The sequence below is a fragment of the Mesocricetus auratus genome, unplaced genomic scaffold (assembly GCF_017639785.1).
Source record: "Mesocricetus auratus isolate SY011 unplaced genomic scaffold, BCM_Maur_2.0 Super-Scaffold_100006, whole genome shotgun sequence".
Taxonomy (NCBI): Eukaryota; Metazoa; Chordata; class Mammalia; order Rodentia; family Cricetidae; genus Mesocricetus; species Mesocricetus auratus.
Window position 1 is genome coordinate 98699047 of NW_024429190.1, and position 13194 is coordinate 98712240.

General features: G+C 48.3%; 1 protein-coding gene across 1 annotated transcript in view; it reads left to right on the plus strand.

Annotated features, from left to right (window-relative positions):
• The window catches only part of Wdfy4 (WDFY family member 4), a 229913-nt gene extending 226864 nt beyond the window's left edge, over positions 1-3049 (plus strand). The window contains 2 exon segments of the mRNA XM_040747730.1: positions 2253-2364; positions 2589-3049. Of these exon segments, the coding sequence (XP_040603664.1) occupies positions 2253-2364; positions 2589-2655 (179 nt within the window). The 3' untranslated portion in view covers positions 2656-3049.
• Positions 3050-13194: the final 10145 nt, after the last annotated feature.

Here is a 13194-nt window from a genome sequence, read left to right on the forward strand (position 1 = left end):
CCCCCTCGGCCTTCAGAAGATCACAGCCCTGAGCCAAACTGTCTCTCCTGGACCCCACAAATGAAGGAAGCACCTTTACCATGCTTGGAGAGTTCCCCAATCTGCCGAGTACTCCTGGTAGCTCCCAGACCAGTGACCGTCCACAGGAGGGGACTTCTCCACCCCATGGAGCTACCCTGGCCACATAGTGGCCATTTCCAGTCAGTTTGCCTCTACTGCATGTTGTGTACCTTCCTGATTTGTCCAGACACCCATCCGTGAGTTCTTCTGCAAGCACACACAGACACTTGTTGGGACTCCTCCATGTCCTGTGTTCTATCTATGCTGAAAATCCCTTCCTTCAGCATTTCCAGGCACCCGTCAATAATCTGGGTTGAGTCAGAACATAAACATCACAAAACCAAGAGCTGTGTCCAGGTCAGCGTTCTAGGTCCTCCAGGGTGATTGGAGACCACGAGGAGTCAGTCTGTCTCAATGTGAAAGAGAAGCTCTGTGCTCTTCTAGAGAGGGACAGTCCTACTCCCTCCCCTCCCTGTGCCCCATGGAGGATCCAGCTCAGGGACCCATGTCCTTTGGCTATTTGGGAAGCAAGTCTCATGTATGCATGTGTGACACTGAAAGTCACACAGGTCTCAGGATCAACTGCCCCTTCACATCCAAAGGTGTGAGCTCAGCTCATGACCCACAGTCCCTCAGTGCGGGGCAGAGGATCCCCAACTTTGCTGGATACCAACAGCAGTGGCCACATGGTCTGGGGACCAGGAAGGGGACCGAGCTGTAGACCCAACTCCATCCCCACAGCTGGTGTGGCCCCTGCTTCTTTTGTGCTAGCTGAGGGCATTGCCTGTGGTTCCGATCATGTAGGGCTGAAGAAACAGTAGACAAGAATCTGCTCCACAGATTTCATTCCTCAGACTTCTAGAAGGAGTCTTCTCTTTGAATATAGCGATGATGACATTAGGGAAATTACAACATGGCTTCCTGCTGACAGCGAGTTCCAGGATCCACATTGTCCCCCTGCTATCTTCCCTGACCCGAGGTCATAACTGCCCTGCAGAACGGACAGTCAGGAGCAGGCTTGCAACTAGGATGAAATGACAAGGTGACGCACACATAGTTAAAAAAATCAGACCGAGCCTCTGTTGGAGTCGACGGATTTGAGAGCGAATTTGTGAGCACAGCCCACTGGAGGCCCCTGAGAAGGGAGCGTGACGCCCTCATCACACGGCTCAAAGCTGTTTTGTTGGAAAGGGGTCAGAATGAAGCATGACACACGCATATTTGCATATGTGTCCTACTGGTGTGTATGTTATTACACCCCCTGAAATGTCTTAAGGGGGCGAGAACGGAGATCTGTAAACGTTGAGGATTTGCATTTTGGGCAGCTGTAATCTAATTTCTGACTGGAACTCATTTATTCACTCGTGGTGAGAACTAGTCCTCGGGAGCACGGTCTGCTTCAGAGAGCTGCTCCTAGATTTGGATTCAGGAAAAGCATGATGTTTGGGCGTGTGCTCGGATTTCCAACTGTCTGTCTCTGCCTAGCATACTCAAATCCTCACGTGTGTCCTGGTGCACTAAACCTTCTGCACTCACGAGGGGCCACTTCAACCACGCTGGGGTGTGCGGCGGCGTGCAGGTCCCCAGACAATGAAGTGTCTCCCGGGGACACGCCCGCTTGCAGTTTCTCCATCTCACCTTCATACTGGGGGAACTGCTGTCTGTCTCCAAATGCAGTCATTAGAATGAGTGAAGTAACAATCATTGAGTTATATTTTTTTGAGAAAATTCTCTCAGCATTTAATTATTGGTTGGGCGTGAGAGGATTTAGCTAAGTTGATAATGCAGACTTTATGTAATTTATTTTTACTAGGCAATTACAGGCTGCATTACACCCTGGCAGCAAGGTATTGTGGGGCATCTTATTAAGCATAAAGCCAGTAAACACTGATGAACAATTTTGCTGAACTAGGCATGCAATTTAGAAAGCAATAATACACAAATCCAATTTGGTACACAATGGATACCGCGGCACGTCAGCACATGTAACTATCACAGCCTGCAAATTAAATTGGGACGGCCCTTTTTGCAACAGCACAGGCCAAGATTAAATATATTTTCCCCCTCAATTTAACAAGTTGCTGACCACAAATATAAATGTTAGTATCTGTGTGGTCCTGTGTATGGGTGTACACGGGCTTGTGCATAAAGCCGCTGCGTGCTCCAACTTTTCTTTCTCATGCTTTCCACAGGGCACAAGTGGGCCAAGAACCTTGCCCTGAGCCGAGAACTGGACATCAGCGTTGCTTTGAGTGGCAAGCCTGGCAAGGCGAGCCCCGCCGTGACAGCTCTGGCCATAGCTAGGTAAGAGCAGCCTGCTTTCTCTAGGACTCCAGCAGAGGGCGCTATAGCCAACTTTGCTTCTGACTGTCCGTTCTGCAAGGCAGTTGTGGCCTCGGGTCAGGGCAGACAGCAGGGGGACAATGTGGATCCTGGGTACAGCCCCAAACACTGTTTTCCCAAGTGCTGGCTAGAATGTGTGGGTTTCATGCCATGACCTCCAATGCTCTTTTCTTTTTCTTCTCAAGAAACCAGACTAAGCTCTTGGTTGGCGACGAGAAGGGGAGAATCTTCTGCTGGTCCGCTGATGGCTAGAGAGGAAACAAATGCCTGCAGCACCTGCATTAGAGCTAGGTGTTCCCAGGTCTGCATCGTCAGGCTTCAGACATCAAGGTGATGTGTAGCCTGGGCTCTATACCCAGAGCAAGCTTTTGGGGGGCTCTCCTCCCCACAGTTCTCAAGGAATCCCTGATGAATTTGCACTGCGCACCCCAAGCGTCTCAGTGGCCCACAAGACTTCGGTATAAAGGATTCTGGGAGACATTCATGCTGGAAACTGACCTGCAAGTGACAGCTTGCACAGGAAATTTGCATGTGACTCATTTTAGCAAGGCTTATTGTACTAGAAAAGGGGGCGGGGAGGGTTTATTGGTTCATGGCAATCCCCCTGTTGCCTTTATTTTATTAAAACACCATTTTCCAGATGAAAGGCTGCTTGAGTGTCGCCTTGCTCAGTTTTGTTTAAATTCTTACAAGTCAGCAAGGCCACAGGGACTGAGTGGTGTCACTAAGCAGACTGACGCTCACTAAAGGGCCACACACATGACTGCCACCCAGCAATGACACAAGACCATGAGTTAGGGCAATACACCAGGCCCAGGCATCCCTACCCAAGCTTTACAGTAAAAGCAGGTACCCGGAGATCAAATGCCCCCATCCCTCACATTGATTTTGAGCTGTTGCTCATCTTGGAGAAGTATTTAATGGACTAAAACTCAGGTGGCTGGGCTGGGTGGTGGTGGTGGTGCATGCCTTTAATCCCAGCACTTGGGAGGCAAAAGCAGGTCTATCTCTGTGAGTTGGAGGTCAGCATGATCTACAGAGCAAGTTCCAGGACAGCCAAGGCTACCAAAGAAACCCTGTCTCAAAAAACCAACCAACCAGTCAACCAACCAACAACAAAAAGAAAGAAAAAAACAAACAAAAACAAAAACCAAAACCCCCAACAATTCAGGTGGCTACAGGCACATGGGGGATTTGGAAGCTCCTCAGTTCCAGTCCCTTCCCTGAAAGACTCCCCCTCTAGGGCCCAAGTAGGGAATATGATTCCTCCTCGTGTTTCTCCAAGCCTGAAGAGGCTCTGGTGGCTGTCTTTATTCCCTTCAACCCAGGCCATGGGTGGCAGGAGAATGAACGTGGCGTCTGATGGCTTTGGATCGCCTCACCTCTAAGAAGCAGTGAGCTGACTTAGAGACACATGTTAAGGAAGGGGAGGCAGTATAAGGTTATTTCAAAGATAGCAGAAGAGCACAGTTGGGCATCCTGATTTATCTCTGAATTTCCAGAGCTTAGCAAAGGGGAAGTTGGGGGAGGAGCCAATTCTTAGGTCCAGGACACCCTCCCTGGATGGGAAGGGCTCTTGTCTGACCTGGGATCAAGGGTCCTGCCACCTCCCACATCATCCGAATGCATATTAGCAGACAGCCCATTTGCAATCCCTCGTCAGGCTGGGACTGCTCTGGAGGGCCATAAATATAGCAGCAGAGAGCACCGCTCCCCAGGAAGGCCAAGAAGCATGCCATAAATATCAGGGCTGGGCCTGCTGTCAGTTTTCAAAACACAATCTAGAGCATTATCCAGGACTGAAAGGCTGGTTGGTCAAAAGTCTGCCTTCCGTCCATTCATCCCATAAGAGTTTTACCTCTCATTTGCCCCAATCAAATGGTTCTGAGGTTTCCACCCCAGCTGCAGCCTCCTCCTACTGTGTCTGCACTCCGGAGCGGAAAATGAGGAGACTAATTTGAGTCTTCTTGGGGCTGAGATGTCAATGCAAACAAATGGACAACGTGACAGAGAAAACAAAAGGTGTCCCACACCATAGGACAGACACAGGTGACATTCTAGCTGCCTGCTTGCTCAGGCGGCTTGCCGTGACAGTACCCCACACTGGGTGGCTTAGGCGAACAGAAGCTTATTTCACAATCCTGGAGGCTGGAAGTTCAAGACGCGGCTTGTAGATGACACTTTCTCCTGGGTCCTTCCCTCTGTGTGTCTGTGACCCACTGTCTTCTCAGAATGATACCAGTTATAATGGATTAGTCCCTTGCCAAGGTGCTGGGCATGTTGGGCTGCGGGAAGGAAGAACCGATGGAAGCTGTTGCTCTGATTGACGGGCTGGAGGCTGGAGAAGGGCAGTTGTGAGCGGGAAGCCAAGATGGGCATCCTCTCCAGGGAACAGATCCCCAAGAGTCAGCTAGGCAATGACTGCGTGGCAAACAGACGCACCGCGGTAGCGGATGGTCTAGGGCTGGTGGCCCAGGACCCAACACAGCCTGAGTGCCTCCAGCACGTCCAAGCAACCGGCCCTGCATGTGTGGAGCAAAGTAAAATGGAAAGAGGCAGGAAGAAGTTAGAGGAGACTCGTGTGGGTGTTAGGTGAGGGATCAGGCTGCGGCCAGGGGTGGGTGGATGCTGTGGCATCCAGGAGCTGATGCTGGTCCTGTGAGGACACAGAGGGGCCTGCAGGTGGAGAGAGCACTATGGAGGAGGATGGGATAGGCTAGAACTGGCCGCCACTGTGTCTGGGAAGATTTGGCGAGATCTGGTAACAGGGTCTTGGATGCATGTTATTTGCAGGAGGAAAACTGCTTTGGACTGACCCGGAAAAGGACACGATGTCCCTGAACACTCGAAGATGAGACTGAGCTGCGGGCTCATGAGACATCAGCAGTAGAATCTGCTGGGATGGGGGGAGGGGGACTACAAGCAGAGCAGAGTCACATTAGGCTGAAGTGGAGAAGCTTGGGAATGGATAAGGAGGAGGTTTTTTGGCACCACACCCACACCCACAGCTGAGGGATGTCCCGGCAGGCGGAGAGCATGAGGTGCTGAGGGCGAGGAGAGAGGGTCACACAGATCCCCGCCGCCATGCAGGGGCCTGAGCGAGGCTATGACAACCAAGTATTTCCCAGGAGATTCAACTTTAAGCACCTGTTGCATGTTTGTATTTGCCAAATGAGATGGCCATCATAACTCTGTGGGTGACAAATGAGCTGCTTATGTAGAGAAAACTGGCATTTAAAAGTGGAAGCTCAGGGAGGGTGTCTAAGGTCTTGGTACCACCAAGCAGGGACTTCTAGGTTCTTCTGGAGATCTTCCAGGAGCCACAGCCTCCTGACGGACAGACACTGTGCCCTGTCTTTCATTCCTTCCTGCTCCAGAGGAGAAGCTCAGTCCCTGGAAGAGACAGCTATGGCCTGCTCCAAGCCAGCATCAGGAGCCAGTGCAGAGAAATCAGACATGGGGACTGGAGAGAACTCAAGGATCAGATTTGCCCACGTTAGAATGCAGCCAGGCAGGGTACATTTGGGGAGGAATAGACTCTTCAGATGTAAATCTACATGAAATTTGTTTAGCATAAAAATCAAATCTCCCTGAGCCCAAATCAGCTTTCCGTAAGTACAGTCTTGGGTACACATCACATATCAGACTGAGATAGGGGTGTGTTTGTGCAGGGGTGTGTGAGCCCACCTGAGGTTCAGAGAACACGTGTTTGCCTTGATCTGAGATCTCTGACTGCCCCCAAACTGCTGTATCCTGTGGCGCTCCTGGCTGAAGACTCTTTCGCTGTCCTTGGCCAGGAATGCATCATAGTAACTTTCACAAGAGTCCACAATGATGGGAAAGGGCAAGAAGCCACCCCACCAGCGAAGCGATGCTTTGCAGCTGATGTCTACACAGGCACTGGGTGCTAAGGAGTCTTCTGGCGCAGTGATGAGGTTACCTTCCACTGAAGCACTTGGCAAGCCATTGAGACACTAACTCATCTGCCTTTCGTGGGATCCATTGAGGATATGGTCTATGCCAAGCTGAGAGGCAGATGGGAAGGGGCTGAGTCCAGACTCAGATACCTTACACATGGCTCTTCAAAATCTATGCCCATTGAGAGTCACACAAAACCTCTAGCTCTGTCACCTCACAAACGGAGAAAGACATAGAAGGAGAGGCCTTGCTCAAGGTTAGAACACGGGAGTAGACAGGGACCAAACTGATCAAGGTTCAAGCTCAGCATGCCCTCTGTAGTACACAGGAGCATTGCCGCTTGGCGGACCACAAGTAGAGGGAAGGCGAAAACTCTCCGTATAGGGTCTGGAGTCTCAGCATTGCATCAGGAATGGTTGTCTCTCTAACCTCCCACCAGGGGCAAAGATGAAATAGTTAAGAGGCATTCGGATGATGGGGGAGGGGGAACAAGCCAGAACCTCTATATCAGAGAAGAGTGACTTGAATACCTCCTGTGACAAGGAGCTCAGTCCCATGGCAGGTAAGCTCTGTGCTGGTGCAGGTCATTCTCACTGAGCACAGGTCAACGCCCCCTCTCCTCTCAAGCAGGGATTTCATCTTCTCCCTTTCCCTCTACCCAGGAGCCCTGCCAGGCTCAGCTGTCTTTTCTTCTTGCCATCATTTTAGGGCATAGAAATAACAACTGACGACCTGTAGCTTGCTCTGGAAGTTGAAAGACAATTGTGTGAGACTCCTGGTGTAAAGCATGGGCTAGGAAACAGAGTGAATGCGATTTTCATACAGGTTTGGACACAGGGCATGAGTAGCGCTCTGGCCCCTCCTTCCCTCCCCCCTTTAGACGCGCTAGTCCCCGTTGAAACGCTGACATCGCTTCCCGGGTTTGCCCATGCCACCTGTACGGTCACTTCCACAGTGCTTGTCTTCGATGTCATCATTTTATGTTTTTTACCGCTAACTTCCTTTAATCGTCTATTGTCTGTGAAATCACAGGGAGGACGAGTCTTGTTTTCTAACTATGCAAGGATAGGTGGAAAACGAAGTTTGTCTAGGCAGTCAAATATTCTTAGGGCCCCAGATAATGCTCTGGAAGACTCTGCCTGTACCAAAGTCCTAGGGCAGGCACTGGATTTTGCCTAGGAAGCAGATACCCCAGAAGAGGCTCCGAGAACATTCTCCCAAGTCAGGCTAGCAGGGCCAGAGAAAATATTTGCAAATAGCTGTTCTTGCCAAAGATATCTATCAGGATGATAATGAAAAATTCCTGAAGCTTATTGATGACTAGTGCAGGAAAAACATGCAAGATATTCGAACTAACACATTACTTAAGAAAATCTCTGCTTGGTCAACAGGCACACAGAAAGTCTTTCAATGTCATTTTCATTAGGAAAATGCATGGGCATGTTGTCACAGGCTATCATTTTTGCACTTGGGGGGTAGAGGCAAGACAATCAGGTCATCCTTAGCTACTTAGGGAGTTCAAAGCCAGCCCAGGATACTTGAGACTCAAAGTAATTTAAAAAATAAATGGTTGGGAGACTTTTAATGACTGTTTCTATTTACTTAAGGATTACAGGTCTATTTAAATTATCTGGTCTTGGTTTAATTTTAGTTTGTGGTATCTACCAAGAGATTTGACCATTTCTTTTTGATTTTCCAATTTTGTGGCGTACAAGTTTTTAAAGTTTTACATAGTGAGTCTCTGTATTTCCTCAGTGTCTATTGTTATGCCCCCTTTTCATTTCTGACTTTGTTAATTGTAATATTCTCTCTCTTTTAGTTAGTTTGGATAAGGGTTTGTCTATCTTGTTGATTTTCTTGAAGAACCAAAACTTTGTTTCATTCTTTGTATTGTTCTGTTTGTTTCTATTTATTGAGTTCAGCTCTCAGTTTGATTATTTCCCGCTGTCAATACTTCTTGGGTGTGTTTGCTTCTTTTTGTTTTAGAGCTTTCGGGTGTCTGTTAAGTCACTAGTGTGACTGTTCTCCAGTTTCTTCATGTGCAATTCACTTAGTGCAATGAGCTTTCCTTTCAGCAATGCTTTCATTGTGTCCCATGAGTTTGGGTATGCTGTGCCTTCATTTTCATTAAATTCTAGGAAGTTTTAAATTTCTTTCTTTATATCTTCTTTGACCCATTGGTAATTCAGTTGATAGTTTTTGAGTTTTCATGAATTTGTAGTTGGTGTTGTTGCTGAACTCCGACTTTAATCCATTGTGATATGATAAGATGCAGGAATCATTCCATTTTTTTTGTATCTGTTGTGACTTGCTTTGTGATGGAATATGTGGTTGATTTTAGAGAAGGTTCCATGGGGTGCTGAGAAGAAGGGATATTTATTGGTTTGGGGTGAAACGTTCTGTAAATGTCTGCTGAGAAAGAACTGAGGGCAACAACACCCTTCACAATATAAATATAAAATATCTTGGAGTAAATGAAGACCTGTATGACAAGAACCCCAAGTCTTTGAAGAAATAAATTAGAGAAGATACCAGAAGATGGAAAGACCTCCCATGTTCATGGATCAGTAGGATTAATATAGTAAAAATGGCTGTCTTACTAAAAGCAATGTACGGATTCAACACAATCCCCATCAAATCCCAACACAATTCTTTACAGACCTTGAAAGAACAATACTCCATTTCATATAGAAAAACAAAAAAACCAGGATAGCTAAAATAATCCTGTATAATAAAATATAATTCTGGAAATATCACCATCCCTGATTTGAAGCTATACTACAGAGCTATAGTAATAAAATCAGCATGGTATTGGCATAAAACCAGACATATGGATCAATGGAATCAAATTGAAGACCGTGATACTAATGTACACACCTATGAAGACCTGATTTTTGACAAAGAAGCCAAAATTATACAATGGAAGAAAGAAGCATCTTTAACAAATGGTGCTGGCATAACTAGATGCCGGCATGTAGAAGACTGCAGATAGATCCATATCTATCGCCATGCACAAAACTTAAGTCCAAATGGATCAACATAAAACCAGATTCAGTGAACCTGATAGAAGAGAAAGTGGGAGTTGGTTTTGAACACACTGGTGCAGGAGACAGCTTCCTGAACATACTGCCAGAGGCACAGACACCGAGATTGACAATAAATGGAACCTCATGAAATTGAAAATTTGAAAAGTTTCCATAGGCAAAGAACACTATTAATAAGACAAAACAGCAGCCTAGAATGGGAAAAGATCTTCACCAGCCCCACATCCAACAGAGGGCTGAGCTCTAAAATGTATAAAGGACTTAAGAAATTAGACATCAAAAAAAACCCAAATAATCCAACTAAAACATGGGATGCAGATCTAAACAAAGATTTCTCAACAGAAGAATCTCAAATGGCTGAGATACACTTAAGCAAATATTCAACATCCTTAGCCATCAGGGAAATGAAAATCAAAACAACTCTGAGATTCCATCTTACACCTGTTAGAATGGCCAATATCCAAAATACAAAAAACAAAACAAACAAACAAACAAAACCCCATCTTATGCTAGAAAGAATATGGAGCAAGAGGCATATTCCTCCGTTGCCAGTGATAGTGCAAACTTGTACAGCCATTCTGATGGCTGCCTCTGTTGTTCACGCTGTTAGGCTGACTCCAGAACCCATTTTCATTCACAGCTACAAATTCATCCCACATGTATTCAGAAATACCAATGGAGCTCCCGTTTATTCTAGGTGTCAGTGTGCAAGGATTGACAAGACAGCAGGGCCCTGCTCTCTGGGCCCTCACAGCTAGACTCAAGGAGTTCAGGGAATGGCGCCTGGCAATGGAGAAGCATGGTGCCTGGTTAGTGTCCCAGAAGAGGGATATCAGGGGACACCATGAGGGAGGCAGTAGGACACACCCTTCAAAGAGGAAAATGATCCAGATGCTTTGGTGTCATCGACTGTTGCCACCTTATAGTACAGAAGGCTCAAACCTGAAAGTACTGGACTCAGCGAGTCTCTGACTGCACAATGCATTATAGCCAAGAGCAGGAAGGCCTAGCTAGGAACTCAGACTCCACCAACACAAGCTTTCAGGGAGCCTTCCTTTGACTCTGAGATGCAGCCCAGCCTGTTTCGCCCCTGCCTAAGCCAACACAGTCATCAGTGTCCCCTCTGCCTTTGACATGTCACCTGCACAGCACAAGGCAGGGGGCACTTTATCTCTGTGTCTCTTCCTCTTCCGAGCAGCCCCTATGCTCACACGGGGCACTGTTTTCTCTCTGCAGACCCTGTGCCAGGTCTAGCCTACTGCAACAGAGGATGCTGGCTGGCTGCTGTAACGGGGCTCCCAACTCAGCAACCCCACTTAGGCTGGACTACATTAGGAGCAGACCAGATGAGAGGGAGGCTGCGTCCTGAAGGAGTCTGGGAGCAGCCATGTAGGTGTCAGAAAGACTGTGTCCCCGGCATAGGAATGACCAGGTATACATCTTGGGCCAGATATATCCTGCTGCTAGAAACAGAGAGCCCAATGGGATCCTGGTGGGACATGGGGGTGGCAGAGACCAGGCCAGAGACGAGGAAGAAGGCACTGGTGGCCAAGCCCAAGCCAGGTGACCCTAGCCACACATGTTGAGCAGATGACTCCTAGTACTGCTGAATGTGGTAGGCAGAGCGTCCCACTGCCTTACCCCAGATGACAACGGTTCGCTTCTTAGCTTTTCTTTCTGTCTCTGGGTCCTTACAGCTGATGCATGCCGGTCCCCTGAGACAGGACATGGCGCAGCTGGCATCAACAAGCTGGGAGGCCCACTCCCAGCCTCCTCCCTGAGCTCTCTGGAGTCAGCCTCCTCCCTGAGCTCTCTGGAGTCAGCCTCCTACCCTCCAGGGGCTCTGCCAACTTATCTTTCAGGCAACAGCCGCTTCCCCTGGGGCAGACATCCCTGTGGACTGAGGCCAGGCCAGGCTAAGAGTTGCCCTAGAGGACGGCTGTGAAAAATAACACAGATGATCAGCCGCGCCATTTCCTGTACAACACATAATTAGGTTAGATAAGAAACTAGCTGTGTCTAAGTGCTATAAATGTCTGTATTAAGCTATTTTGAAAGTGCCGAGCACTTTGACATTTGAGAGTTCAGAGTAATTGAGGTATTGAAATAAAATTGCTTCTGTTATTTAAAAGGTCATTATCGTCTTCAGCTAGATATATGAGGACTATTTTCCACTCTAGTGAGCCGTTCTCTCTGGCACAATTAGTGTCGCTTGAGTAGAGGCCTGCCCGGGAGACTCCCACACAGCAGCCCCCACAGAGGCCCACAGGCAGCAAGAGGGAAGCAAGGAGAAGCCTCCGACACCCCGAATCATGGACTCAGCACCTGCCGATGGCTGCCCCTGCGCAGGTGCGTGCTGTGCAACCCGGCCGTGTCCTCTCGGTCATCCCCAAGGGTGCCACCGTCGACAGAACAGTGCAGAACATTGGCCATCCCCAGGGATATGGTAGGGATCTGACTTGTGGGAACGGGAAGAGGCCAGAGTAGACCACTATCAGCAACGAGCAGGCTGTGGGAGTCTGAGTCGGTTACGTCGGTCCTGTGAACCCCATCACTAGCCCATGAAGAAACCCCTCTCCATTCCATGAGGGTCAAAGGAGCAAGGCACAGGTTGGGGAACTGGACGCAGCAAGAGAGCAGCTGGAAATGCCAGCAGCTGGCTCCACCCCTCTCCCCGTCTCAAGTTCAAGCAGCTCCATTCGCCTCCTTCTGCTTTACCCTGGGCCCTCCCCAGGCCAAGTCCTTGTGTTGTCAGTGTTTGCCCAACCAAAAGCACGGAACCCAGCGGCAGCTGCTGGATGGCACGAGGATTTAGAGCAGTGGTTCCTGGGAGGGAGACCAGATGGGCGAGAGTGCTGACTCCAAGGACATCTAGAGGCCAGCACATCAGGGTCTGCTGGACTGTTGGTCCCCAGCCTGAGGCACAGGGTCTCCTCCATTCTTGCCAGTGTCCCTGTAGCCCTGAGCGGGGGGGGGCTAAGCAAATCTAGATCTCAAGCCATGCTCTGCAAATGTGGTCGCTGGAATGTTCTCCTGGAAACACTAGACATCATAGCTTCTTAAAGTTCTCATTCAAACAATTTCAACTCTCCCTGCCTCCAATTATTGAGTTCAACAAATAGATGCTTTAAGCCACATTTTAGAATGCCAATTCACTATCTAAGAGAGTAAAAAAAATTATCCTTGGTTATTACCAATTTACTATATCACAACTTTTCAATGTCTCTCAGAGACACTTGACTTCCAAAGCCAAGCTCTTCATAAGCAGGGAACCTGCCAGCTCTGGGAGGGGATGAACGGCATCTGAGTCCATTTTGTCTGGCTATAATAGACCACCTGCAACTGGGGGATTTATCAAAAACAGAGAGTTATTTTGTATGATTCTGGGGCTCGGAAGTACAGGGTCAAGGAGTTGATGTCCAAAGGGATTTTTATGCAGGAGTTGGTATCCGAGGTGACTTTTATGAAGGAGCTGGTATCTAAGGGGAACTTTTAGCCTCAGCATCTCACAGTGGAAGGCAGAAAGGCAAGAAAACACACCCACCATACAGCTGAATTCACAATATCTAGGTATCGTATGAAGGAAGCATCCATTCATCCGTGAGGGGAGAGCTTGACCTCAGTTCCCCCTTTTAACACTGTTGAACTGGGAACTCATTCAAACCACAGCAAATGGTGGTGACAAGTCCTCCAAGGTATTTATTTAAACAACCAGGATGTAAGAGACCCTGTGCTGAGTGGGACTGCAAACTCTGTCACGTGGGACTCAAATCAGTACTGTACATCATGTTCCCAGCAGCACCGTTCAGGGCACAGGTGTCTACAGACA